Source organism: Falco peregrinus, chromosome 1 (assembly GCF_023634155.1).
Source record: "Falco peregrinus isolate bFalPer1 chromosome 1, bFalPer1.pri, whole genome shotgun sequence".
NCBI lineage: Eukaryota > Metazoa > Chordata > Aves > Falconiformes > Falconidae > Falco > Falco peregrinus.
Window position 1 is genome coordinate 110,744,040 of NC_073721.1, and position 25,399 is coordinate 110,769,438.

The 25,399-nt window shown below is 42.2% G+C and overlaps 2 protein-coding genes across 4 annotated transcripts; both read left to right on the forward strand.

Annotated features, from left to right (window-relative positions):
- The first annotated feature begins 2,655 nt into the window (after positions 1–2,655).
- Positions 2,656–19,010, forward strand: LOC101914567 (threonine--tRNA ligase 1, cytoplasmic). 3 transcript variants are annotated; one of them, XM_055815374.1, is made up of 19 exons: positions 2,656–2,925; positions 3,191–3,349; positions 4,121–4,311; positions 4,843–4,966; positions 6,036–6,157; positions 6,953–7,070; positions 7,706–7,770; positions 8,467–8,545; positions 9,746–9,892; positions 11,333–11,431; positions 11,756–11,922; positions 12,471–12,633; positions 13,550–13,687; positions 14,129–14,206; positions 14,304–14,404; positions 15,444–15,548; positions 16,347–16,419; positions 17,152–17,266; positions 17,388–19,010. In XM_055815374.1, the coding sequence occupies exons 1-19, from the start codon at positions 2,677–2,679 to the stop codon at positions 17,534–17,536; spliced, it is 2,442 nt and encodes an 813-aa protein (XP_055671349.1). In that variant the 5' UTR covers positions 2,656–2,676; the 3' UTR covers positions 17,537–19,010. The 3 variants fall into 3 exon arrangements, with proteins under 3 accessions (XP_055671349.1, XP_055671356.1, XP_055671362.1); XM_055815381.1 differs by having other exon boundaries at positions 3,257–3,349; XM_055815387.1 differs by lacking the exon at positions 17,152–17,266.
- An 824-nt stretch (positions 19,011–19,834) lies between these two features.
- TM2D3 (TM2 domain containing 3) lies at positions 19,835–24,929 on the forward strand. The gene is made up of 6 exons (XM_055791641.1): positions 19,835–19,972; positions 20,932–21,030; positions 21,884–22,041; positions 22,603–22,777; positions 23,367–23,442; positions 24,579–24,929. Exons 1-6 carry the CDS (start codon positions 19,885–19,887, stop codon positions 24,742–24,744), a joined length of 762 nt encoding a protein of 253 aa, XP_055647616.1. The 5' UTR covers positions 19,835–19,884; the 3' UTR covers positions 24,745–24,929.
- Positions 24,930–25,399: the final 470 nt, after the last annotated feature.

The following is a 25,399-nucleotide window of genomic DNA, read 5'->3' on the forward strand; positions in this document are numbered from 1 at the left end:
CGGCAGGTCTGACGGCGGGGATTACTGCAATCCCGGTGGAGGTGTTCTGCCACTGGCCATCCGTCAGGGCGGATCACGCCTTACATAACCCCCTTATGCAAATGCTGCTTAATACACGGACTTTGGGGCTGTGTTTTCATACTTTCTGTCACCATAAGTGCCCCGTATAGAAAAGCTATGAGTGCTTCCCGCCTCCTCCTCCGGGTTCTTGGTCTGTTTGTGTTGTTTCCGTTACTTCCAACGGATAATGCACCCATGTCCTCACCCGTGCAGCCTTACCTGAGGTTTTCCTAAGGGTGCTTTACCTGTCGTGCAGCAAACAAAAATATTTTGCCAGCTTTTAGGAAAACAAATTTTATAACATTTTCAGTCCTTATGATGTTAAGATGCAACCACTGTATCCTACTGTCAGGATTCTTCTCTTTAGAAATTTTCAAGTATCCCTCAGCTGGCATGACAGTTGGCTACCGACAGTATAATACTTTAGGAATTTTATTGTGTATATCCCAGAACTGTTGGGCAGCCCCGCCTGTCACCTTGTGGTAGGTTGCAGGTGTAACAAGCCTCCTATGTGACTCCTTATCTGGAGTTTGGACTAGCGGAATCAGGTGTTCTAAGCCACGTTAGTGGTCCCAGTTTGGAATGTTATGGTTTATTGACCACAAGCAGTGAGACCCACGTGCTTCTTCTGTAATCATCTTGAATGTGCTCAGGTAGAGCTCCCTGTGCATCGCATGGCAGCACACACCACCTGAAAGGTGACCCGTTGGGGGCAGGCAGGTGGTGAAGGGCATCTGCTGTCCCGTTCAGCGGGCCGTACGGCTCAACAAGGGTCGCACACAGCGGCAGAGGAAGGAGACAACCTGTCCCAAAGACCTGACACCTTTAGAAGTAAGGGCTGCTTTATAAGCCTGATGCTCAAGATTCCCTTTGATTTTTGAACCTCCACAGCGGCCCCCATATTCTCGGTGAATAATCCTCATGCATTTGCTCCTCTCCAAGTAATTTCTCTCTCAGAAGTTCGCTAGTACTGATACCGCGATACCTCGGCAGGTAGAAGATCCTGATGAAGCCTGGTACTCCACAGATGTTAGACAGCACCTTGTGCATCAGCCTTCTCAGCCGCTGTAATTTCTGAGTTTTTCCGTTGCTTCAATAAATGTTAGCATAAGGCCATAGTTACAGTTTGGGGTTCGTAAGACAGTGTCCAAAGATGAGATACAGCAGATGTAACCTGAATACATTTCTCAGCACTTAATCTCAAAACTAAATCTGTGTTGATTTTATTGTGCTGATAACACTGATGATCATCAGTATCCTAAGTGGAATAATGTATTCTGCATAGTAATGAATTTAGCAGGTAAAAAAAAACCAGGTGACCTGTCAGATTAACAACAAAATTAATTTTAAAGGAAGCTATAGAGTATGTCCTATTTTTACACAGTTCTCCCCGTGAGTCCATCCTCAAAGAAGAGTGACCTTGCTATATATAGTGAGTGATAGACGTAAGTGTGGGCAAGTTCCATCTCTTGAGAAAAGGAAGAATTGGTGCAAATGAAAAATGTATCAGTTTGCTGGGGGATATTCTCAGTACACCTTAAATAACAAAAGTGTTTTTAAAAAAAAAAAAAAGCATGAAAATGTCCAGCTGTGGCAGAATGACTAGCAGACGTAACTACAAAGCGGTTAGAAAATTCTGGGCATTTATGGGAGAGGAAGTGGTACTCTGCAGTGAAAATGCAAAGAGAGGCAGGTAGAACATGAGCTGCTCAATACAGACAGTGAGTTGCACTACACACAGCAGTCACCCAGGGAAACGGGAGAGGTGAGCGACCCCTCGCAGTCTGTGAGTACGCAGGCAGGGCCGCCAGGGCCGCAGTGCGGGCTGGGCGCGCAGCACCTGCGCTCTGTGCCACGGAACAGGCCACAGGCCACGGGGCTGCCTCAGGTGGGGGCTGTCCCCGTCTCCCACCTCCTGCAGGTGCTCTGCCGTTCCAAGGATGCTCTGTCTTTCTAAGGATGCTCTGTGTATTTAAATGTTATTAAGCATTCCTCCTCTGTGTTTTTAAGAACACATGAGCTCTGCTGATGCTGAACTGGGCAGGTGGGAACACCACACATTTTTTGGCCAGGTCTGCTCATGTCTGCTAAATCAAGTACATCTTCCCTTGTGTACATGGCACCGATGTTACTGTGTGGATAAACGCAGCCCCACTCGGGATCTGGCTGCTGCAGCAGACCAGGGGAGATGGCAGCAGAAGTCCTGCAAAGGACCAGGATGACAAGACCTGTCTGGGCAGGGACTTGTCCCCTCGGTTTACCTGGGCTAGCCGCAGCGGGTCTGCGGGGATGGTGCAGTTCCGCTGTGCTGCAGGTGTGGGCTGTCCCCTCCCTGTCACGCACCCCTCGTGCAGCGCGCCGGCCACCGAATGGCCCCACCGGGATTTGCAGACCCAGCGACGCGGCTCCCGCCGCAGCCCCGCCGCTGCCAGCAGCCTGGGGGAGGCGGAGGGGCGCAGACCCGAGCGGCTGCGCATCGCCCCGGCGCGGCCCGGGGGTGCGCGACACCGGCCCGGCAGCAGCGACCCCAGGAGGGGCGGGGCGGGGGCGGGGCGGGGGGGCGGGGGCGCGTCCCGCCTCGGGGGGGGCGGGGCGGCGCGGTGCCGCCTGGGGAAGATGGCGGCGGCCGCGGAGGCGGCGGCGCGGCGGGTGTGGCGGCAGGAGCAGGAGCTGCGCTGGCTGACGGCGGAGGTCGGCCGGCTGAAGGAGCAGGGGGCGCTGAGCAGCCCCGGGGGCGGCAGCCCCGAGCTGCAGCGGCTGCGGGCCGAGAACGAGAAGCTGCGCTACCGCCTCCTGCACCTGCGCCGCAGCCTGGCGGCCGAGCTGGGCCGGGCGGCGCCGGCGGAGTCCCCGGCTGGCGGGCAGGTAGCGCCCGGGGCGGGGGCAGCCCTCCCCGGGAGGGGGGGGACGCGGGGCCGGCCCTCCCTGGGGTGGGGTGGGGTGGGGTGGGGTGGGGAGGGGACACAGGGGGCCGGCCCTCCGCGGGGTGGGGGTGGGGGGGGACACGGGGGTCCGGCCCTCCCCGGGGGGGGTTGGGGGGACACGGGGGGCCGGCCCTCCGCGGGGTGGGGGGGGGACACGGGGGGCCGGCCCTCCGCGGGGTGGGGGGGGACACACGGTTCCTGTCCAGCCCAGTGCCGGGTGCTGGGGGGAGGCCGGGGCGCAGGGCTGCGCTCCATGCGGTCCCTGCTTGCAGAAAGTCTCCAGCGCGAGTCTGGCGGTGGCGGTGAATCAGAATAAAGAGGAAAAGGAAGAAGCAAATGAAGCTGTGAACCGACATCGGGATGATGTAAGTAATAACAGGAGGGGGAGCAGTGTTTGGTAAGTGCAGACACAGTGCTGCAGAGTGAGGTACTCTGCTGCGTTCTGAAATCCAGAGTTTCGAAAGAAGGCTCGCGATAGCACACGTACAGAAAAATCATCGTGTAAGAGCTTCATCTTGCACGTAATTAGTCGGGCTACTTCTGCATTCCTAGATCTCTACTTTCTATGCAACGAACGGATCGCCCCGTTGTGAGGCACGGGTCAGGATGCAGCGGCCCCCAGAGAGCCGCGGTTTGGGCGCAGTTGGGCAGGGTGCGCAGCGGCTGGACGCGCGTACTGGCAGCGCTGGCTCCTGCGATAGGGCTCAGTAACGCGCCGTGCACTGAACTGATGGAACGTCCCACCAGCGCTCGTATCTGGGTGTGATGCGTTGGGTGGACTGACTGCAGCGGGGCTTGCTGGAGCGATTCAAACCTCCAGAATGTCAGCTAAGCGCAAATTCTGGGGCAGGGGTACGGGAAGAGGCTTTCCAAGGTCGGACTAACAAAGGCGTTCAGGCCTGGCTTGATGAAGGTTGGAAGACTGGAAAGCCGCTATGGGATAGTCAGCAAGTTAGATGGGACTGTCCTGTGCATAATTATTTACAAATGCTTTGCCACGTATTAGTGTAAATCCTTGTTCAGTGAAATCTGGTCTTGGTTGGAACGTCTGGGGATGCACGAACACTTGCACACTGTGACTGCTTTTATCGTCTTTCTCGTACAAATACATGTGTGTGTGGTGTCATTTGTTACAGCTGCAGTGTGGGCCAAGCTTCATAGAAGACAGACTGAAGCTTTATGAGGCTCTGAAAAAAGAGCATGATGCTTTGCTGGCTTACAGAGCGGCCAACCACAGCAAACCCATCAAAGTTACTCTGACGGATGGAAAGATGGCTGAAGGGGAATCTTGGAAAACCACGCCGTATCAGTTAGCTGTGGGAATTAGGTAACGTGCAGGCTCAAGGAGTTGTACTTAGTTAGTTACAGATTCATCACTGCAAGAGTCCATTCCTCTCTTACCTTGTACGTAAAATACATACATCACGGTGAGTGGGTGGTGATTCTCAAGCTGGTTTATTTAGAAAGCATTGAAATTTCAGCTTAATGCAGAAGGAACAGCTGGGTGAGGTTACTGCTCTGAGTCGCGCTGGAGGTTCTGCGCTGGGGCATAATGGTTGCTTCCGATTAATAAACACAGCAATCAGTGAGGCTGCTGGGAATTCCTAGAGACATCCGAAGTTCTGTGAGTTACCAGGTAACAGCAGAAAGTGTTGATAAAAGCAGATGCTCAGTGCTGAAAACAGTTGAATGAAACTTTTGAGACCTTAAGGGTCTGTACCTTAAAAGTAGAAAAGTGTTGAGGATGACCGCAGAAAGAAAAGTTAAAGGTCTTTAGGTGCTATGACATGTGGGTGGGGCCTCACAGCGTTTAGGAGCCTAAATATTTTGGTCTCTTGTCACCATTTGTGTGTTTCAGTCAAGTGTTGGCTTCAAATGCAGTCATTGCCAAAGTGAACGGTGAACTGTGGGACCTGGATCGTCCGCTGGAGGGAGATTGTACTCTGGAGCTGCTTATGTTTGATAATGAAGAAGCCAAAGCTGTGAGTAAACACTCACTGGTTTCTGCTTGATTAAAGGAACTAATGACATGAAACTGATTGCAGCATTATGCTTTTAAAATCTTGAATTTAAAAAAAAAAAATTAAAAAAAATCCCTGAAACTATTCAAGTAAATGTATTTGTCATGGTTCAACAAAGATACTAAGTTCCTATGATACAGAAGATTGTACAGAATGTCCTGATTCATGTGCGATCTTGAAGTAGTTTGATGTCATCTAAGACGTGTTCTGTGGTTGGACTCTGTTTGAAGGTCAGGCACTGAAAGCAATAGTGAGGCTGGCTTACGCTTTCCTAAAAATTGGCCAATATCACATTTGAGTCACAAGTAACATCTACAACTCCTTGTACTGGCACTGTGTGTTAGAAACCTAAGTAGGCGTATCTTAGCCAATTAAACTATGAATATATTTAGTGACATACTCAGGATAATGGGATTCAGTTGTGAGCCTATGTTTAACTTTAGGCACTAGAACTAGACTTCATTTTGTCAAAGAATTATTCGGGTGATTGAGCTTGTTTGAGGCATTTCAGGAGCCTGTAACGGCTTCACCCTGTAGCAGTGGCTATGAAGTGCTCCGATTTAATAGGGACTTACAACATAAGACTGGTATTGATGTGCTGGGCTGTTGATTAACAGGACTGTAAAGCACATTACCTGAGATGTCAGAGAGGGGAGTCAATGTACTGTATGTGAGCAATGGTAACTTGGTTGGCTGCATCGCTTTGGGTGCGGTTAGTACTGCACAGACCTTTAACTGACGGGAAACTAACTTGTAAATGAACAAGGTACAATAGGACTAAGGTGATGAAATCATGCAGAGGTATAATCACCTTTCAGACTGAAATACCACAGGGCTTTGTTGCTGTATCTGCCATTATAGTAAACATTTAGCGTACTTCAGAATAAGAACAGAAAATTGTTACACCTCTCACAGAATTTAAGGAACAATTCCAGTGTATTTCCCATCTGCAGATACACCTCTTTTAGTTTTTCTTTTTAGTTACACAATGCCAATGCCCTGTGACTTGCTCATCTCTCTTTATTTGCAGGTTTATTGGCATTCAAGTGCTCATATTCTTGGAGAGGCCATGGAAGGTTATTTTGGGGGCTGCTTATGCTATGGACCACCAATTGAGAACGGATTTTATTACGACATGTACATTGAAGATCGGTAAAATTTCAGCACTTCAGTACTCTTACTGAATCTCAATACTAGAATTATTTTTGTTCAGTCATGTTTCTGCATGTTAAAAGGAAAGTCGTATATCCAGTATGGTTTAAAACTGAGAGGTTAGTCTTCTGTGTATACGTAATACGTGTGTCTATTTAAATTCATGAGCAGTGTTGAGACGCGTGCTCCGTAAGACTTGTGGCTGTTTAATGTTCTGTGAAAAAACGTGTAGTGTTGGGGTAAAACTCGCTGAAGTTCCTGGGAGATGTAGGCGACTGTTTCCTTGAAGAATCATGGGAGTTTGGTTTCAGAGTGCCATAGTCACTTGTAGAAATGGCACGTATGCATGTCAGTCCTATAGGTGTTTACTACTTCTCTAATCCTTGTGCACAGCCTTACAATTCTGTTTTTCCCTTGTTTATCTTTCTGTAGTCAGGGGGAATACTGAATCTGCATCAGCTGATAAACTACCTCTTGCAGCTGGGTTGAGCCTTTTTTTTTTTCCTTCCTTTTTTCTTAAATCATACATACTTTTGAGCTACAGATCTTCCAGACATTTAAATGTTTCTGGAAGACTGTTCTAGGAATGAGTGCAGTGGATTTATTCAGGGTGACACAGTCTGTGTTTCTGAGTATAGTGTCTGAAAGTACAGCTGACTCGAAGAAAGGACTGTGACCAATCACAAGAACGCAGTCCATGTTTTTCAGATTAGACCACTAGAAAGCGGTCACTTCAAAAATGGGAGTAATAAAATAATAAATTTGTATTCCTTTTGCCTGTGTCTTTTTGTTTAGAGGTGTATCTAGTAATGAATTCCCACTACTGGAAAACCGCTGTAAAAATATCATAAAAGAGAAGCAGGCTTTTGAAAGGCTGGAAGTCAAAAAGGAGATCCTGTTAGAGATGTTTAAGGTAAATCTTAGGAGTAGCTGTGATTCTGGTACCATGATTTTTGAAATGTAACTTAGAAAATATTGCATGTCACTGACTCATCAGAATAGTATCCGTGTAATAAAACAAAGAAAAAGAATAGCATCTTTTCCCCCTCTCCATATCCCTCTCAAGTGTTCAGGATGTTTTCAGGCAGGAATAAAAGCAATTTTTTACTACACAAGAACACCTCAAGCTCAATGAGACGCCATAGAAATTCGCATACAAAATGCATACTTTCATTCTGGCTCACCTGAGAGACAAGCCAAAAAAGACTTTTGTCCTCTATTACTCTTTTTTTACACAGTGTGTATTACCAGCCTCAGTGTTGTATGTTTGAATTGCCTCTCAAAAATGCTTTGAGGTGTTTGGGTGATAATCACTATGCTTAACACAACCCCAAAGAAATTAAGATATTTTTGTCTCTTTGCCCTCTTGTTTTATAACTCTTCTGAAAGAACGTTGAACTTTTACATACATATATGTGATCATGTGATTTTTTTTTTAGTTGTGTGTCTTTTACTGATGCATTTGCATTATTAATACATAATTTTAAAATACAATTGCATTAGCCATTTTATTGATATTTCTGACTTTTCATGTTCCCCCCCACACAGTATAACAAGTTTAAGTGTCGTATCCTTAATGAGAAGGTGAACACACCAACTACCACAATATACAGGTAAAGAAAAATAAGGTAACAGGTATTATGAAATTCTACAGTTAGGTATATTACATTCAAACTGAGAGGAAAAGAAACTCCCCCCCCAGTTTCTGAATACTTGTGTGATTGGAACTTGATTTTGCAGTTAATATTGCTACTTATGTTAAGTCTGATCTTTTCTTTCTCTGCTGGGGCAGCTTAGGTCTCAGTTTGTGGACAAATGGCAAATCCACTTTTCACTCCTTCCTTCAAGTTTCAATAAACAGAGTAAAATAAGTTACTGCCCGTGACATTGAATGTTGGATAATGGGTAAAGCTAACTCTGAGCTCACTGTGGGGTGAGGAACATGTTCGTTCAGTTGCCAGAGATAAAACCAGTTAGTTGGAAGATGGCAAAACCTTTTTTTTTTTCCTGTTTGATGTGCATAGTTTGAAGTTTCCTGGTCAACTTTAACAAAGTTTACATATGCAACTATATGTATTGCTGAGTGTGTTACGATGCTCTTATAAAGGAGCAAGTGTGCTATTTACTGGGTGAATATTCTGCTTCAGGTAGAAGGCACAATTATTTATAAGATTGCACTGAATTTGCCAAGTGTTGCATTTGGATACTTACTAGTGTGTTTGAACATGTTGAGCGTTAACGTGTATGTCATTACTGGGTGTATTTAGAATGTTGTTGTGAAATAAATGCTTTTTTCTTTTGGTGTATAGATGTGGCCCACTGATTGATCTCTGCAGGGGTCCACATGTGAGACACACTGGAAAAATCAAGGCCCTTAAAATATTTAAGGTCAGTTTAAATGAACTGTGTGTTAAAACTTAACTAAGCTGCGGGTCAGTTGATTTATTTATGCATTTATTTGTCCTTAAGTGATTATGCTAGGGTCCTTTGTATTGTTTTCTTTGCTTACTTGAAAACAGTCCTTCATTTCTTTCCCAGCTCCCATTGTGCAAGTAGAACTACAGACTCTCATCATTCATCTACTTCCAAGGTTTACTGACCCTTGACCATCACAATAGTACTTCAGTGAAAGTGAACAGCATCTCTTTATCAGAGTACGAGTGCAGTAACATGCATGCTTAAGCTGTAATGAAGAGCACTGCAAAAATACTCAGGCTGGTAGTCACTAGATTAGCTGTGGAACTGATTATTCCGTGCACAGTAGAGAAGCGTGCTGCCTAAGCTTTTATGTGGCAGTAGTGTGCTAGGGTCTCCAGCCAGCACTGCACTCTCTAGTACAGATGTCCTAGCTGAAGCCTGCTAGCTGTCACATCTGGGGGGGGGGGGCGGTGCACTTGGTTCTGCAGCAAATGAGCATCCAGGATACTCACTGGGTCAGAAAATAGTAATACCTTGTAAGATGGTATCTCTCACGTACAGGAGGTAAAGTGGACCCTGGTAGGTCTTCAGGTGCTGCTGTTGAAAAATGGCATTGCTCACAGGAAAGCCAGAGACAGCGTTTGCAGATGACTCTGGTTATGCAGTTGCTAATTTTGGTAAGCTTATTAGCCTGACCTTACTGGCACATTCATCATAGTTGCTTTAGCTGGCTTGGAGGCTGAAGTTTATGGAACTCTTGAGTTCCAGGGATTAGGTGTTACAGGGTCAAAACAGCTAGGATTGCACTGTGAGAGTTAGTGAGTTCCGCTTCGGCTTCCGTGTTTCACTGCTGCATTATGTTTTGAACATAAGAGCTGCTTTTTTTGAAGGTATAATGTAAGATGATAAAACATGCCGTGATGTGAGTTAAAACAAGGTGCCTAAGTAGAATAAAAGTATGGCTTGACGAGTCACTTCTGATTGTCTTCTGCATTGGTATGCTGACTAAAAGGCAGTGCAAGTATTGTGTTATTAGAAACAAATGCTGGGTGACTGCATAGAATTATTTTCCCAAGGAAAAAAATCATAACATTTGAATGCATTAGTGTTTATTCCTCCTTTCCCTGAGAATATATAGTATTATCTTAAAGTACGGGTTTTTTACATCAGAACTCCTCTACGTATTGGGAAGGAAAAACTGACATGGAAACTCTGCAGAGAATATATGGAATATCTTTTCCTGATAACAAAATGATGAAGGAATGGGAAAAATTCCAGGAAGAAGCCAGAAACCGGGACCATAGGAAAATTGGAAAGGTACACTATTTCATGGTCTACTTCTCTTTTATGCATCTGAAGTAGAACTAATTCTCCTTCATGGTTTGGGGTTCTTTTTCCATTTTTTTAACTGAATGGGAGCCTGTTCTATGAACTTCTTTGTGTCAGTTACATTTTAAGATTCTAATTTTACAAACTCAACTTGTCACTTGGATACAAATGTTAGGAGGAAGTAATGAGGCTGTCCCTCTGTTTAGGGAAGAATATCTTAAACCTTTTAATGTTGTCTTTTCAGAAACTACCTAAAACACTGTATCTTTCATAGAAGAGAGAAATTACTTGAGACTGTATAAATAATATGGTTTGGTCATTTTTTATAGGCATAAATAATATAGTAGTTAGGTGTATGTACATGTGGTACTTCAGCAGTTGTGAATATTGTTCATATATTTCTTGACCAGATTTAAATGACGAGATGTAACCCTAAATTGAGTGTAAATCAGAAGACACTGGATTGACACAGACAAGGACTGTGACCCAATATTGATCACGTTGGCATGCGGTCCCCTAATTGTGTCACCTTTGCTATAGTTTTGTAGAGAAGGTGGAGATACAGGGAGGGTATTTGAGGGAAGGTAAGAAGCTTTGTGGATATTTAAAGGTACCATGGGTAGTGCAGGTGAAAGCAGGGAGACATTTGTTTGAAAAACTTGTGTAACTGAAGGTCAGCATTGTTGGCCAAGAGGACGCAGGCATGAACCTCTCTGCTTACTGGCAGACATGAAAGAAGAGACTGTGAAGGGCCTTCATAAGAAAAGATAATGACTGAGGGTGACTCAGAGGAGGAAGATGCCGATGAGGAATTTATAGAAAACAGTGACAAAGGGAAGAAGTAGAAAAATTATCTTCACAGAAGTGCTCATGCTTATTTCTGTTAACTCATTAAGACTTGAATATTTGTATAGTATTTGTTTGATTACTTACATGACTTTTCAAAAAACCAAATTATCTAGTATCGATCAAACAACTTGCCTAGCGTTTATGTGTCTAATATCTGTGATACGGAAGAGGCTAAAGTTCTCCAAAGATGTGTCAGAGCCACACCGCTGAGCTTCTGTTTTTCAGACGGAATTCCAAAAAAAAATGACTGGCTCACAAGCTTCAGCCATCAACCCTCAGATGTGATGGGTTAATTGCTTTGGTTGCTAAAGGTTAGATTGGTTAAGGTTTCAGGATTTTGAGGAAGTGTGTATTTATGTAGTCACAGAGTCAAGTGGAATTTCTGTGTTAATACAAACTTGTAAGAGTAAGAACTACAGATGAATTAACTACTGTTGCTGAGGACTTGTAGGCTTCTGGAAATCATCTTGTTGCTGTAATAATTTGGTTTTGTGAGCAGATGTCAACACGTGTGAAGTAGTCATGTTCTGCAGTTCCATCTGCACTGGTGTTACAGCATTCTGTTTTTAATTTATCTAGGAGCAAGAACTCTTCTTCTTTCATGATTTGAGTCCTGGAAGCTGTTTTTTCCTCCCTAGAGGTGCCTTTCTTTATAACACACTCATGGATTTCATACGAGTGAGTATAGATACTAATGTAACTCCTAACAACCTTAATATCCATCATTGATCTTAAGTGATAGGTCATTCACAGCACTGAGCTATCCACAGAAAGAGATGCATCTATGTATGTAAACACATACCAGATTTTCACTATGGTTATACAGATCTACCCTCTTTGATAACAGGGCAGAGTAAAGCATTGACCTGTGCTTTTTCCCATTGTGCAAAACCCACATGTGCAGCAGTCCTTTAGTCTCCCAGTAAATCACCATCATAAGAACACAAGCTTTTGCTTGTCAAAAGCTCTGTCACCTTTTAAATGTTGATTTTTGTTTTATAGGAGGAATATCACAGACGTAATTTTACTGAAGTTGTATCTCCAAACATCTTCAACAGTAAACTCTGGGAAGCTTCAGGACACTGGCAGCACTACAGTGAAAATATGTTCTCTTTTGAGATCGAGAAGGAAACCTTTGCTCTGAAACCGATGAATTGTCCAGGACATTGGTGGGTAGTCTCACCTGAAAAACTTCTTATTTTGCTATATTTACCCTTTGTGGGGCTGAGAGGAAATAAATGAAGTGTTAATACATGTTATCATGTATGTTTACAATAGACCACTAAGCAACTAGTGTGTCCAGAGAGCTTCCCTGACACTGTCCCAAAGCCAACCAAATGCAGTTCTTACAGGATGATCTTTCAGTGAGCCTGCACTAAGTGAGCTAGGTTTGTGCATGCTAATACTATTCTGTACCAAGAGTAAATACAAATTATGTTGGCTAGAGATTGGCATCAGATGTGATGTTCCAAAAGAAGGTCCAGATGAGCCAGTCTTAATTGTTAACTGTCAGTGTTTCTTCTAAGTGGTCTTCAGCAATGTGTTCTGATTGCTGCTGCACTTATTCTGTTTGCCTGCCTTTTAGTATGCAGACAACCTGAATGAATAAATACTTTAAAATTTGGTTACTGTCTGTATTGATCTTGTTTTAGTTTCTGTGTTGTCTTAAATTTTCTGTAAGAAGGATAAAAGGAACGTTCTTTCATGTTCCTTCTAGCTTGATGTTTGCCCATCGTCCACGATCCTGGAGGGAAATGCCTCTTAGACTTGCAGATTTTGGAGTCCTTCACCGAAATGAACTCTCTGGGACTTTAAGTGGTTTGACTCGTGTAAGGCGCTTCCAACAAGATGATGCTCACATCTTTTGCACAATAGAACAGGTAAAACAAACAAGCACACCCACCCCAAAACAACAACAAAAAAATGCCAAAAAATTAAAAAAACCCACCTTCCCCACACCCTCCTCCCACCAGTCAACCAAAAAAGGGCCCTTTCCCAGTGCAAATCAACATCAAACAAGAAAAAAATGCCCCAAATGTTTCCACTCTAGCTTCTTCTATTGCATTGCTTTGTAGCATAATGCTGCTTTTGATGGGGAATTTTGATAGGTTTAGGTACTTCCTTCTTACTCATCTGATATTGCATATTTCTTAACCTGCAATATTGCTGAAGTCAATAGGCTGTGGAACTTAGCGTCTCTGATACAAGTACCTCAGCTAGCAATGCCATAATTTGTATTACTACTTCCTCTCTTTGAAATTGATGTGTCTCTTATACCAAAAGAAGAAAACAATCTTACTTGAGGGACATTATTGATTGTGCATTATGTAATATTACCTGTATAGTTTTTCCCTTTAGAAAAATACATTGGGCAACTAAATCCCAAAGATAAAATCTTTTGCATTTCCCCCTGCAAAGAAAAAAGTTGTTGACCCCATTTTTTTTTCCATAGTAATGCTGAATTAACACTTCTACTTTGTCAGTCATGCCACAGATTTTAGGGGAGGTGTATGAATAAACTGATGTACTCTTGTCAATTCTGACTCATGCAATTTGGCTCCAGAAGCCCAGGCTTAACAAGAACATTACTCTTCCCTCCATGCTTTGAAGCCAAAACACCTCAGTTCTCTTTTCACCCGCTATGTAGATTTGGCTTTGGAGGATGTAATTTTCATGTGATTTTTTTTTTTTGCTTGTTTTTATTTAATGGACTCGTTCTGGTTATGATGAATTCAGTAATTGATGATGAATTACATTTTTAGGTAAGGAAATTTTAACTAACATATTTTGTTTCAGATTGAAGAAGAAATGAAGGGCTGTCTTGATTTCTTGAAGTCAGTGTATGCTGTCTTTGGTTTTACCTTTCAACTACATCTTTCTACAAGACCAGAAAATTACCTAGGAGAGTTAGAGGTCTGGGATCATGCAGAAAAGGTAATCCATTTAAAAGCAAACAAACAAACAAAACCCTTAATACTTGTATTTGCAGAGGTGCATATTTAATCAAGTTCTTTCATGTTGAATAGTGAAACTGCTTAAATCAGATGCTAAATGTTGTCCTTAATGGAAATGTTTGTTGGAAAATGTCACAATAAATGTGAAGTTTCTATATAAACCAAGAACTTTCTGATTCTTACTTAGCTCCTTATCTTGAACTGATTTGATTTTTATTAATCTTTTTTTCTGATGAATCACCACATTTGTACAAGGAACTACTCTTATTTCAAGATTTATTATAAATGACTAAATGGTTGAATAGTAGGAGTCAAGCTGTCTCTTGACTCCATTTGTATTTCAAAGAGAAATGCTTTAACTTACAGTAATGAAAGGCCCTGCTATACCTTTGTTTAATTATTCTCTCATTTTTATGATTAGCAACTTGAAAACAGCTTGAATGACTTTGGAGAGCAGTGGAATTTGAATCCAGGAGATGGAGCGTTTTATGGCCCTAAGGTTAGTGAATCAGCATTTTCATACAACTTTGGAATGGATGAGCACATAGACATTATGGAGGCAAACTATATTTAGTAACTGTTATTTTGCTTCACAGATTGATATTAAAATTAAAGATGCTATTGGCAGGTACCATCAGTGTGCTACTATCCAACTTGACTTCCAGCTACCCATTCGATTTAATCTTACATATGTTGGGTGAGTGGCTAAGCTAAATACCTTCCCCTTTAAATTAAATACTTTTTTAAAAATGATTGCTTTTTTATCTGTAATTCCCATTGAACTGAGATGTATTAATGCTCTTTTGCTCACTTAACAAACAATTAGCCTGTATATCAGGAGCCTGGTTAGGAGGGGGAACATCCCTGGTGGGCAGAGGCCTGAGTCATGAACTTGAAGATACTTCTTCAGTGTAATGATAGGTTACTTTAATTGGAAGTGCTGCTGATTGCAGGAAAATTTCATCATCTATCTCGCCTGCCAGTTCTGAAAACAACTGGTCATATATAATGCTAAAGAAAACTCAATTTTCACTTAGCGTAGTCACTGTGTCTCCTTTGAAGACGTTGCATACAAATTCAGACGTGGCTTAAGAAGCTAGCATGTTTGTAGCAAGTACTTCACATCCTTTTTCTCAGATGAAGTTAGTGAACTTTGAACATAAACCAAACGCGAACAGTTTTTAGTGAAAATCTCATTTTGGCTTCCAGCTAGCAAGAGGGATATTTATCCACTGAGTGAATTGGTCTTGTTCTATGGTAGATGTCATAGATATCTTTGGCAGGTGATAATACTGTTACGAGCAGCAGCTGGCTTATTTTTAAATCACAGGATTATAATTTAAGAAAAGAAATTAACAGTAAGGGCAGGTAAGGTCCTGTGCAACAAAATAAAAGCAAGACATAGCAGAAAAGAGAGCAAGGAAGAACACAGAATAGTAAGATGCACAGAAGTGAAGCAGAGTCAGTTGAGTATTGTTTCAAACTGAGGCGTTTGTCCCTGTGCCACTAGCTACAGGCATTATTATTTTAAGTCACTCTGATAATTCAGTATTCTTTTAAAAGCCCAGTTTACTTCTATTTTCAATAAATCAGTAGGTTTTGCCCACGTATAAATAACTGAATTTTGTATTTCCGTGAAAAGTAGAATCAAAAATATAAGTAGGATTATCTGTGTGTAAGCTAAGAGAATTTTCTTTTTCTTTTCTTTTTTTTTAATTTTACTTACCCTTTTTCAGTAAGGATGGCGATGATAAGAAAAGGCCAGTGATTATTCACAGGGCTATCTTGGGATCTGTGGAGAGAATGATAGCTATTCTAGCAGAAAATTACGGAGGAAAATGGTATGTGGCAAACGTAGTTCTAAGAAATGTTAATAACAGACAATGCATATTCTCCCTAATGTCCCTTATAATGCAAAATAATATCCCTAGAATTTGCTCAAAATTAGTAGGTAAGACTACAAGAAAAGAAATCTGATTTTATGGTCTCAATTGTATGATATTCTTTTATTAATAGTTCATTATTAGAAATTAAATTTAATGAGATTGCAGGGGAAATTATAGCAGAAATAATAATATAGCAGAAATAAGAGTTGTAATTGAATGTATATGTGCTGCATTATTGGGTTTTTTCTTAAAAATCATGCTTTTTATATTGGGAAGATGTTAGACATATCTAGAGCAATTATTTATACAGACATAAAGTAGCCCTAATGTGATTTTTTTTTTTCTTTTCACTTGTAAAATACATTGTTTCATCTCAAATAAGTGCTGAAGATATTTCTTCATTAATGTATTTAAAGTATTAAGGAAGAGTTAATTCTTACCTTCAGCCACCTATGTCTGACTGTCCGTCTTGCACGACAATATATTATAAATAAAAGTGAAAATTATGTGGAAAAAATAAAATTCTGTTTAAAATTGTGTAGTCAGAAAGTGAACAAAAGATCAAAGCTCTGTGTATGTGATTTTACTGGAATCAATGTTTGCTATTTTATGTGAATATAAAATACTACCCAACATCTTTAGCTAACAAATATTTTTATGAAGTAAAGAAACTTACTGAGGAACATGAGTATGGATATGAATGCAAATGTAAAATGCACGTTTATTTCATGTTTTTCTCGTCCTGCTTGCCAGGCCGTTCTGGCTGTCTCCACGGCAGGTCATGGTTGTGCCTGTGGGACCTACTTGTGAGGAGTATGCCCAGCAGGTGAGAGCAGAGCCTTCCTTTTTATAGTAGCAAGCAATTTTAACAGCTCCTGAAGGAAGTACTTGTCCTAGAACAAAGGATGAATGCTTTAATAATTTTAGAGACATACCTGGGGTGGAGAAGTAAATTTTTCTGTGTAGTCTAAAATTTCTATAAGCCTGAGAAAGGGATATGTAACTAAGTGTTTTAGGTTCTGTTATGTACATACTTCACTAATTATTAAAGGAAAAATCGTCCTGGATGACAAACCTTATATAATAATGTTTCATTACAGAATTACCTGCTTAAAGTAGGGGCAGAGCCGGTTCCTTCCATTCCCCAGCATGTATATTCTTGACTACATTACATTTGACCATGGTTGTTTTTACCCCTCTGCCCTGCTTTTCTTTTAATACAAGCGTAAAGTGCTTTTGTCCCTTTGCCTCTTTCTCCTTTCTCTGACTGAGGAAACATTTTTGACATTCAGCAGCGTAGCTGTCTGAGGAGATCAGCAAATACTTGATACAGATGTTACCTTATTTTGTCTTCCAGCTGGAGCCCTGCTAGGCCCTTAAGTGTGTGTGTAGCTTTCTTCAAATAACTTCATTGACGTTCCTTAGAATGATTCACAAGAGCAAAATTGTGCATGTACATGAGTTAATTATTGGAAGAGATCAGGGATTACAGCATGTAAAATTTGTTGTTTAATATATACTGTAATATTAAGCAAGAGTGTTTTGGTTTTCTTTTTAGGTTTGCAGAGAATTTTTTGAAGCAGGATTTATGTCAGATGTGGATCTAGATCATAGTTGCACATTAAACAAGAAAATTAGGAATGCACAGCTGGCCCAGTATAACTTTATCTTAGGTAATAGCAGCATCACATTTCTGAATATCATTTAAGTTTTAATGTTGGCATAGAGTTTGTCTAGACCCTAATTTTGTGATGTAGGTAGTCAGTTTAATATTGTGTGTGATATGCCTTGCAGTGGTTGGAGAAAAAGAGAAAGCAAATAACGCTGTCAACGTGCGAACAAGAGACAACAAGGTTCACGGAGAGATTTCGGTATCTTCTGCTATTGAAAAACTGAAGGAACTTAAGAGTTCACATACTCCAAATGCAGAGGAAGAATTCTGATGTTGCAGTCCAGAAAAAAATTTACTAGCTGCCCATGCAAAAATGGTGTTTCTTTCCTCCTGTGCAGCACTGATGCTCATCTGAGAGAATTTTCAGTTAAAGGGTATGCAAAATAAGCAATGTAGCAATTTTGGTGCTCCAGAAATAGCATGAGAAGATGGATGCAACAGCCAACTCCTTTGGCAGCCCCACGGGATTCCAATCTGGGAGAGTTGCAGAATGCTTAGTTCTAAAGTCCTACACCTCTGCTAAAATATGTTGGTTTTGCTGTGGAAATAAATTAGAGCTGCACAAAGTCAAGGAACAGGAGGTTGGGAAGGGTACTGGCAGCTGCTGCTGCAATTGCTGAGCTACCTCAGTCACATAGCAGTTGCAGAGCTGATGTGACTTGGAATCCAAAGCTTGGCAGTTTGTAGGTGCATCAGGAGCATTTTGGTTTAGTTTTTTTTCTAATGCCAGATTATGTAAAAAATTTTTGTTTCGTTTGGGGGGTGGAGGATGGGAATAGCTTGATGCTTTTTAAACTTATGCTCACAGGCTACGAATACATTGGTGTCTTTGTTGGAAATCTCAGTGAAACAAGGCACTGACTGAGCTGGTGTGATAACTGGTTGCTGTAAAGGTGACTGCCAAGAATGAAGTTGAATTACTCACCATATCTGTGTGTGGAAAGTGTTTTATTTTTTCCTGTGTCAACTGTTGATTTGGCTTTTTTCTAAAAATTTTGAGAAAAAGCTTCCATGTGTAATTTACTGCTGTATTTGCTTGGGGTACTGAGAATGCCAAAAAAGCTGCAGATGACAATCTTAATTTTAAAACACAGCATGTTGAAATTAAATTAGCCATATTTATCTGACTTAATGCTTACAAATTATTGTAAATTCACTGTTGCAGGCAATTGAATTGGATTCTTTTGAGATTAATTTCTACCATGATTTTTTTAATTTTATATGCTGGTTTTTAGTCAAGGCTTAGATAGCATTAAAGATAATTGAGTAACGTATAAACTATGCAATTGTAGTTGTGATTTCAGTACCACTGAAATGAAGCAGAAAATACTATTTAGTGCTTAGATGTTACACAAACACAAAGCGAGTGTTTTACTTCTGCCTGACAGTTGTACAGACTTGTGTTGTCAGCCTTTGTTTTGTTAGTTTGGTTTTGTGTATGTTTTTACAAACTGATTATCCCCCACTTCTAAAAGAAAAAAACACCCACCAAATAACAAAAAATGGAAGGAACAAGTGCTGGGAAAACCTTCTGTTCCACTTTACAGAATTAACAGGGGTGGTGGTGGGTGATTTTGATTTATATTTATGAATAATGTGTTTTATATATAAAATATATTTTTTATGGACTACAGCCTACATGATGCATGTGTGATATATTCAGACTGCAGAATTAAAACCTTTGGGCTTTTTTTCAGTGAATTTCAAGGTTTTGCAAATAAAAGACTAACTTTTTAGCATACATCTATCTATGCTGTTGCCACTTAAGTTTCTGAATGACCTGCAGCAATGAGAGAGGTCATTGAGGATATAGATTTAAAAAATAATATAAATTACATTTGTGTACAGGGAGAAATACATAGAGATGGACAGACAGGCAAAGGAAGGACGGAGGTGAGAAAGCGGCGTCCGTGGTCGGTGGCCTGGGGAGGTGGACAACTGCGCGATGAGTGACACTGCAAAAGATTTACCAGAAGCGGCGTTGTGTTCCCTCAGTGCCCGAGCGGAGCTGCTGGCGAGCGGGAAGCGCCAGAGGCCGTCACGGGCTGACCGAACTAGTTTCTCCGTCTGGGCGGCCGGCCGGTGGTGGGGTCGCCTCCCTTCAGGAGTGTCCCCTCCTCATGGGTGTCCCTCACCTCCCTCAGCGTCTCCTTCCTCTTAGGGATCCCTCCTTGTCCTCAGCGGTGTCCTTCCCCTCAGGGGTCATCGTTGTCCCCTTCCCCTCAGGAGTCTCCTTGCTCCCAGCATCCCTTTCCTCTCAGGGGTCCCCCTTTCCCGCAGCGTTCCTTTCCCTCAGGGGTGTCCTTCCCTCAGGGGTCGTCCCCGCCCCTTCCCTCCATGTCCTCAGGTGTGTCCTTCCCCTCTGAGGCCACCTCCTTGTCCTCAGCGTCCCTTCCCCTAAAGGGTGTTCCCTTCCCCTCAGGGGTCCCCCATTTGCCCTCAAGGGTGTCCTTGCCTCAGGGCTCCCCCCATTGCCCTCAGCGTCTCTTCCCCTCAGGCGTTCTGTTCCCGCCTAGGGCTGCGGAGGGGCGGCCCCAGCGCGGGGCTGCGGCTCAGCCGGCGGCCCCGCCCCGCCCGCCCGGCCGAGAGCGGCGGAGCCGGCAGGCGGCGGCAGGCAAGATGGCGGCGCTGGCGGGGCTGCGCGCCCTGCGGGGGCTCTGCGGCGCGGCGCTCTTTCTGGCCCAGCTCTACGTCTTCTCCGGGCGCGGTGAGCGTGGCCAGCGCCGCTCTGCCCGGGCTCCCCGAGGCCGAAACAGGGCGGGAGGTGGGGGAGGGGGCTGCAGCCCGCGGCGGCCCGGCCGCTCCGAGCCCCTGGCTGGGCGGGGGAGGCCCGGCGGCTCCTAGCGCCTCGCCGGCAGGTGGGGGCTGTTCCCCGGAGCGCCGGCAGCCGGTCGCCGGAGCGGGGGCCGAGCGCGGCCCTGACGGGCCCGTCTTCTGAGCGGCCGAGCCGGGAGGTGACTGCGGCCTCGACTCGCTGGAGACGCTTCCCCGGCGGGGGGGAGGGAGCCGGGCGCCTCGGGCAGGGCTGCCCCCCCCAGCGCTGCGGGGCTGCAGCCCGGCGCTGAGGTGCTGGAGCGAAAGGCGGGCTGGGCCCCGCGCGCCGCCCGTGCCTGGTCCTTAACGGCCTGCGAGCCCGGGGGCGGCGGGGCGGCTGCGGCGGGGCCCGTGCCCTGCCCCCGGGCAGGGCCCGCTGGCGCTCTGCGTGTGCCCGGGGCTCACGGCCGCGGCGGGGCCGCGGGGTTCCCGCAGAGACGAACGCGCAGCCGGTGCGCGAACGCAGCCGCGGTCGCCAGCCAGTTCAGCTATTGCAGGTTTCCATCAAAGCGGTGGCTGCACCGCTGGATTAAATGGTTGCACACGCTTTCCGCTACTGAATAGAACCCGTTCTCTGAGCAGTGTTGTCATTCTCATCATTAAAACAAAAAAAAAAAAAGGCTGAATTGAAATAATTTCTTGTCTAAAAGGAACTATTGAATTGTAGTGCTCATTTTAATGTTGGACAGAAGCATCCTGCTATTTATAGATCAGGAAGACAGATTTTTCTATTTTTTTATTCTCATTTCATTTTGCACTTGTAATTCTGTATCAATGCATTGAATTTAAACTGTTTCTGAAGATGAATTTTAATCTAGAAATATCACTTTCTCTGCTGTTATTTTCTTGTAGCGGGATCTTTGATGACCACTAAGCATTCACAGCCGCAGTCTACATTTTCAAAAAGTCTAACTTCAACAAGTACAAATACTCCCTATTTTAAAGCAGCAGGTACAGTATTATGTTGTTTCTTTTGTTTTTCTTCTGAGGGCCTTGTTTTGCAGCATCTTGAGTTCAGTACTAAAGTTTTTGAATTATGTCTTAGGAACCTGTGCATGCTTTCACCATGGTAAAAGATATTACAGTGTGACACATTACAAAGTACTTTTCAATGACTGTAGCAATTAGTTTTGTTTACAAAATCAGAAAATTGGTCCACTTAAGATTTTACAACTAGAAAATTACTAGTTAAACTGCCACTGTGGTTCATGTGTTTTATACTGTCTCAGGATGGTGGAAGTTCTTGAAAAACTTCAGTGTTCTGCAATAACTTATTACTGTTCCCTGCCCAACATAAATACAGTTCTTGTAGCTCACTAAGGGGCGCATGAGGATTGGCTGAAACACTGTTCTTGCTAGTAGCTTAAGAGGTAATTCTGAACACATGCAAACAGCAAGTGGCTAAGATAGCTGTAAACTTAATTAGACCTGAACTAAAAGTAGCTTACGTGTCAACCTGCTTCTATACCTGCCTAAACTGATTATTTCTGCTGAGAAATACTGGCTGAGGCGGTGCTAATCCATGCTAAGATCTGTTCTGGTGTTGTACTGAATGGTGTTGCTGTGCTGTCCTGTATAGAACTTTTGTGAGATCCTTGCAGGGTACCCTACGATGTTGTGTAGCCCGCTTGCCTAATGCAGTGGTTCCCAGAACACAAACTTGTAATGCTGTTCACTGTATAATAAGGAAATGCAGTGTCTTTGTGTGTGTGTGTTTGTATATATGTGTAAAGGAAAATACACTTTTGATTGTATAGCTTTTTTATTTGCTTTTGTAATTTTATTCACATATTTCACCTTTCAGAAAGTACAGAAATTCCATCTTATGTGACTAAATGTCCTAGCAATGGGCTTTGCAGTAGATTGCCGCCAGACTGTATGACATGTAACACTAACTATTCCTGTATATATGGGAAGCCGGCCACTTTTGATTGCAAAGTCAAGCCACACGTTCATTGTGTTGTAAGTAACCTGTTACTTCTAAACCTAAATTTGTCTTCTAATTAAAACATGATGTCATAAAATATAAAAATTTGATTTCCAGGTTCTTACATAGGCAGGCTTGCAGATCTGTGATACGTTTAATTGGTTCAGCTGCAGGCTGTTGCTGAAGAGGCGGACCTACCCTTCTCTGTTTTGCCTGTCTTGCACTGCATCTTTTTGCTATGCAGCAATGCAGTCGAGTTAAATCAAGTTGTTGATCTACCAAAACTGAACCATTCTGAGAGCAGGGAGGCTAAATATATGTTGGAGGTACAAACTGATCTTACAGGTGAGACTGAATGAGTCCTCCTTTTAGCAGTAGCCTTAGCTTGGAGGAAGCAGTAGTGTTAAACTGCACTTTAATAAGGCTTTGTCAGTTTTCTAATGTTGATTTTTCCATTTTACTAGACTACATAGAGGTCACTTAAGAGGGTAATTGTTAATTTGCCCAAAATGTCTACCTGTGGAATGCAATTGGATAAATGTACACCATGATTATTTTTTTATTTCTAGTGAGGTGATAACACTGTCCTTTTATAGGATCAGAATAACCATGAGCAGGAGAACTTTACAATTAACATGACATGCCAGTTTTGCTGGCAGCTTGCAACAACTGATTACGTATGTACAAATTCTACAAACTGCATGACGGTTTCTTGTCCGCGACAACGATACAACGCCACTTGCACAGTACGGGATCATATTCATTGTCTAGGTAAGGTGGGCAAAAAGAGATTATATAAAGATTTTTGTCTGAAGAATTTCTTAATGTTTTTTGTAATGGGTATATATGATGGTTGTTCATGTCCATTGCAGTAACAATCTGCACCTTGATTAATCTATTGAATTTTTTATAATTACATTTTAATTTTAAGCATAATAGTGACATCTGACTGTAAACATTGGGTTTTAATACTCTTGTATACCTTCACATGAAAGAAAATAGTGGTTTTATTTTTGTCCACTTCTGTGAATTAAACTAATTTTGACACCACCAATGGAATCAATATAAAATGTCTTAGTAGGAAAATTAAAAGAATCCATGCTGGCTTCACCCAACTAGCTTAATTTTACCCCTGTTTGTTCAGTGACTTTTAATGTTTTCTGGTGTGGGACAAAGACTGATGGAACAGCGGACTGTGGAGTATATATGAGCTTTCGTATTGACAGTGTTTGCTTCGATTAGCAATCCATCCTTTTAGACTCTTGTTAGAGAAATACAGTATTTTCTTGATTGTAATTTTCTTTCTCACTGTGTGGCCTTTGTTTGTTACATTAAGGTTTGAATGTTTTCTAATGTTTAGGTAATCGTGTCTTTCCTAAGATGCTCTATTGCAACTGGACCGGAGGTTATAAGTGGTCTACTGCCTTGGCACTGAGGTACACCAGAACTGTTAGATAACGTCAAGCTAAAATAGATAATATTATTAGAAGTAGACGGCTTGTCTATAAAATCTTCAGTTTGTGTGGTTTCCTGCTTGGTATTTTTTAATGGAGTACTGAATAACCAATATTTCATATCATCTAGCTTAGAATTTAGAGCCATAGGATGCCCAAAGATTTCATATGCAGTGATACTAGTGGTCTTCAGTAAACAGAGCTTGAAAGAAACCATTTCCACTATGTCTGCATTGAATGTACTTTCTTCAGAATACGTGCCAATGATTCTTAGGCTTCACAAAGATAGCCAGTTCCTGAGCAGAGAGGACATGTTGGTTTTTATTCTGTATGGTGTCCAATGAGGTACAGATGCTCCAAAAAATCTGCAGATTTATGGGTGTTTTCTCCCTTTTTTAATATGTTTTAAACAGTTAGAGCTGAATGTTGTCCAAATCACTTCTTGGCATCTGAAATGAATGCAGCTGTTCGTAAATTCAATAGATGTCACTGAGCTTGCTGTAATTGGTACACAGTTGTTACGGCTTCCTTCTCAACTGTAACAGCTAGAAATGCCTTAAGATGAAGTTTCTTGCACTTTAAATTATTAGGGAAGAGATCGGTTCAGTAGTATTGAAAGAAGCTATTTAGGTTATTCTTGTAATATTAAGCCATTAGAGCACCACAATAGCAATTTGAAAGTTAACTGTAGTTCTGGTGGTGAAGACCTTTGTCAAAATTTAATATTTCAAAAGTGCTTAATGTGATAAGTTGGGCAGTGAGAGTGTCTGTTACTAGAGCCAAAGGTTGTTTGGGGTTTTTTTAGTATCTTCTAGCTTTGAAAAGTGAAGATAAGTTTATAAATCTGAGAGATTAAGGTTTTATTGTTTGTTGTGAATGAAAAACTGTCATGTCTCTGAATAGTATTAATTAGCTAAGAAGTAGCATGCTACTTAATCAGAAGCTTTCTCATTTAATAATCCAGTCAGCTCTTTTTGTACAAGAAATGTGTAGTTTATCGAATGACATAGAGCAAAACTATTGTCAAGTTGTAGGTACGTCAGAAAGAAGTGTGTATGGATACCCAAACTAAGTTCCTCTAAAAATAATTACAACAAATCATGTTTTTATTCTTATAGCATCACCCTTGGTGGATTTGGAGCTGATCGTTTCTATTTGGGCCAGTGGCGGGAAGGTCTGGGAAAACTCTTCAGCTTTGGTGGACTTGGAATATGGACACTAATTGATGTGCTACTAATCGGTGTTGGCTATGTGGGACCTGCAGATGGTTCTCTGTATATTTAAATGTGGGTACAACGTGTTTCAGAGAGGAGTAAGTGCTTGGCAAGGGCTCTAAAAAGAATGTAGAGATTTGCGCCTTTAAGGTAGAATGATGAACAACTGTTCTTGCTGTGTGCATACATTTTAATGTACAGTATCTGTACTTAGTTTGCCTTTAACTAAGGTAAAATAAAAGAGTGGATCACTGATTAAGTTGAAATTCCCTTCCTTTCTTCTATGACATGCTATTTTTCTATGAAAAATGTTGAACAGTGCTTGAAGGTAGATGCTTTGTCAAGCACCAAAAGAGATGCAAACTTAACTTGAATATTGTTTACTTCATATTTGTATGCTTGAATTTAAATTTATTGCTACCTTCCCTAAATATGTCAGCGAATTTTATTTTTTTTTTTGTATTTATGGGAGGATAACTTATTTGCCTGAATTACTGTAGCAGTATGTAGGTCACAGTGTTCTATGATGTTAATTAGATTTATCTTTTGTTTTGGGACATAGCAAGAGCTAACATTTGCTTAGTGACTTGACTTAAAGTTGGGGGGGGGGTTAGAATTAGATTGCAGTAACAGCTAAATATGAAATACTTGAAATAGATTTTAGGATCATTGCAGAGCTTATTTATTTTGGTTGGGTTTGACCTGCGTGTCAGTGAAAGGTACAA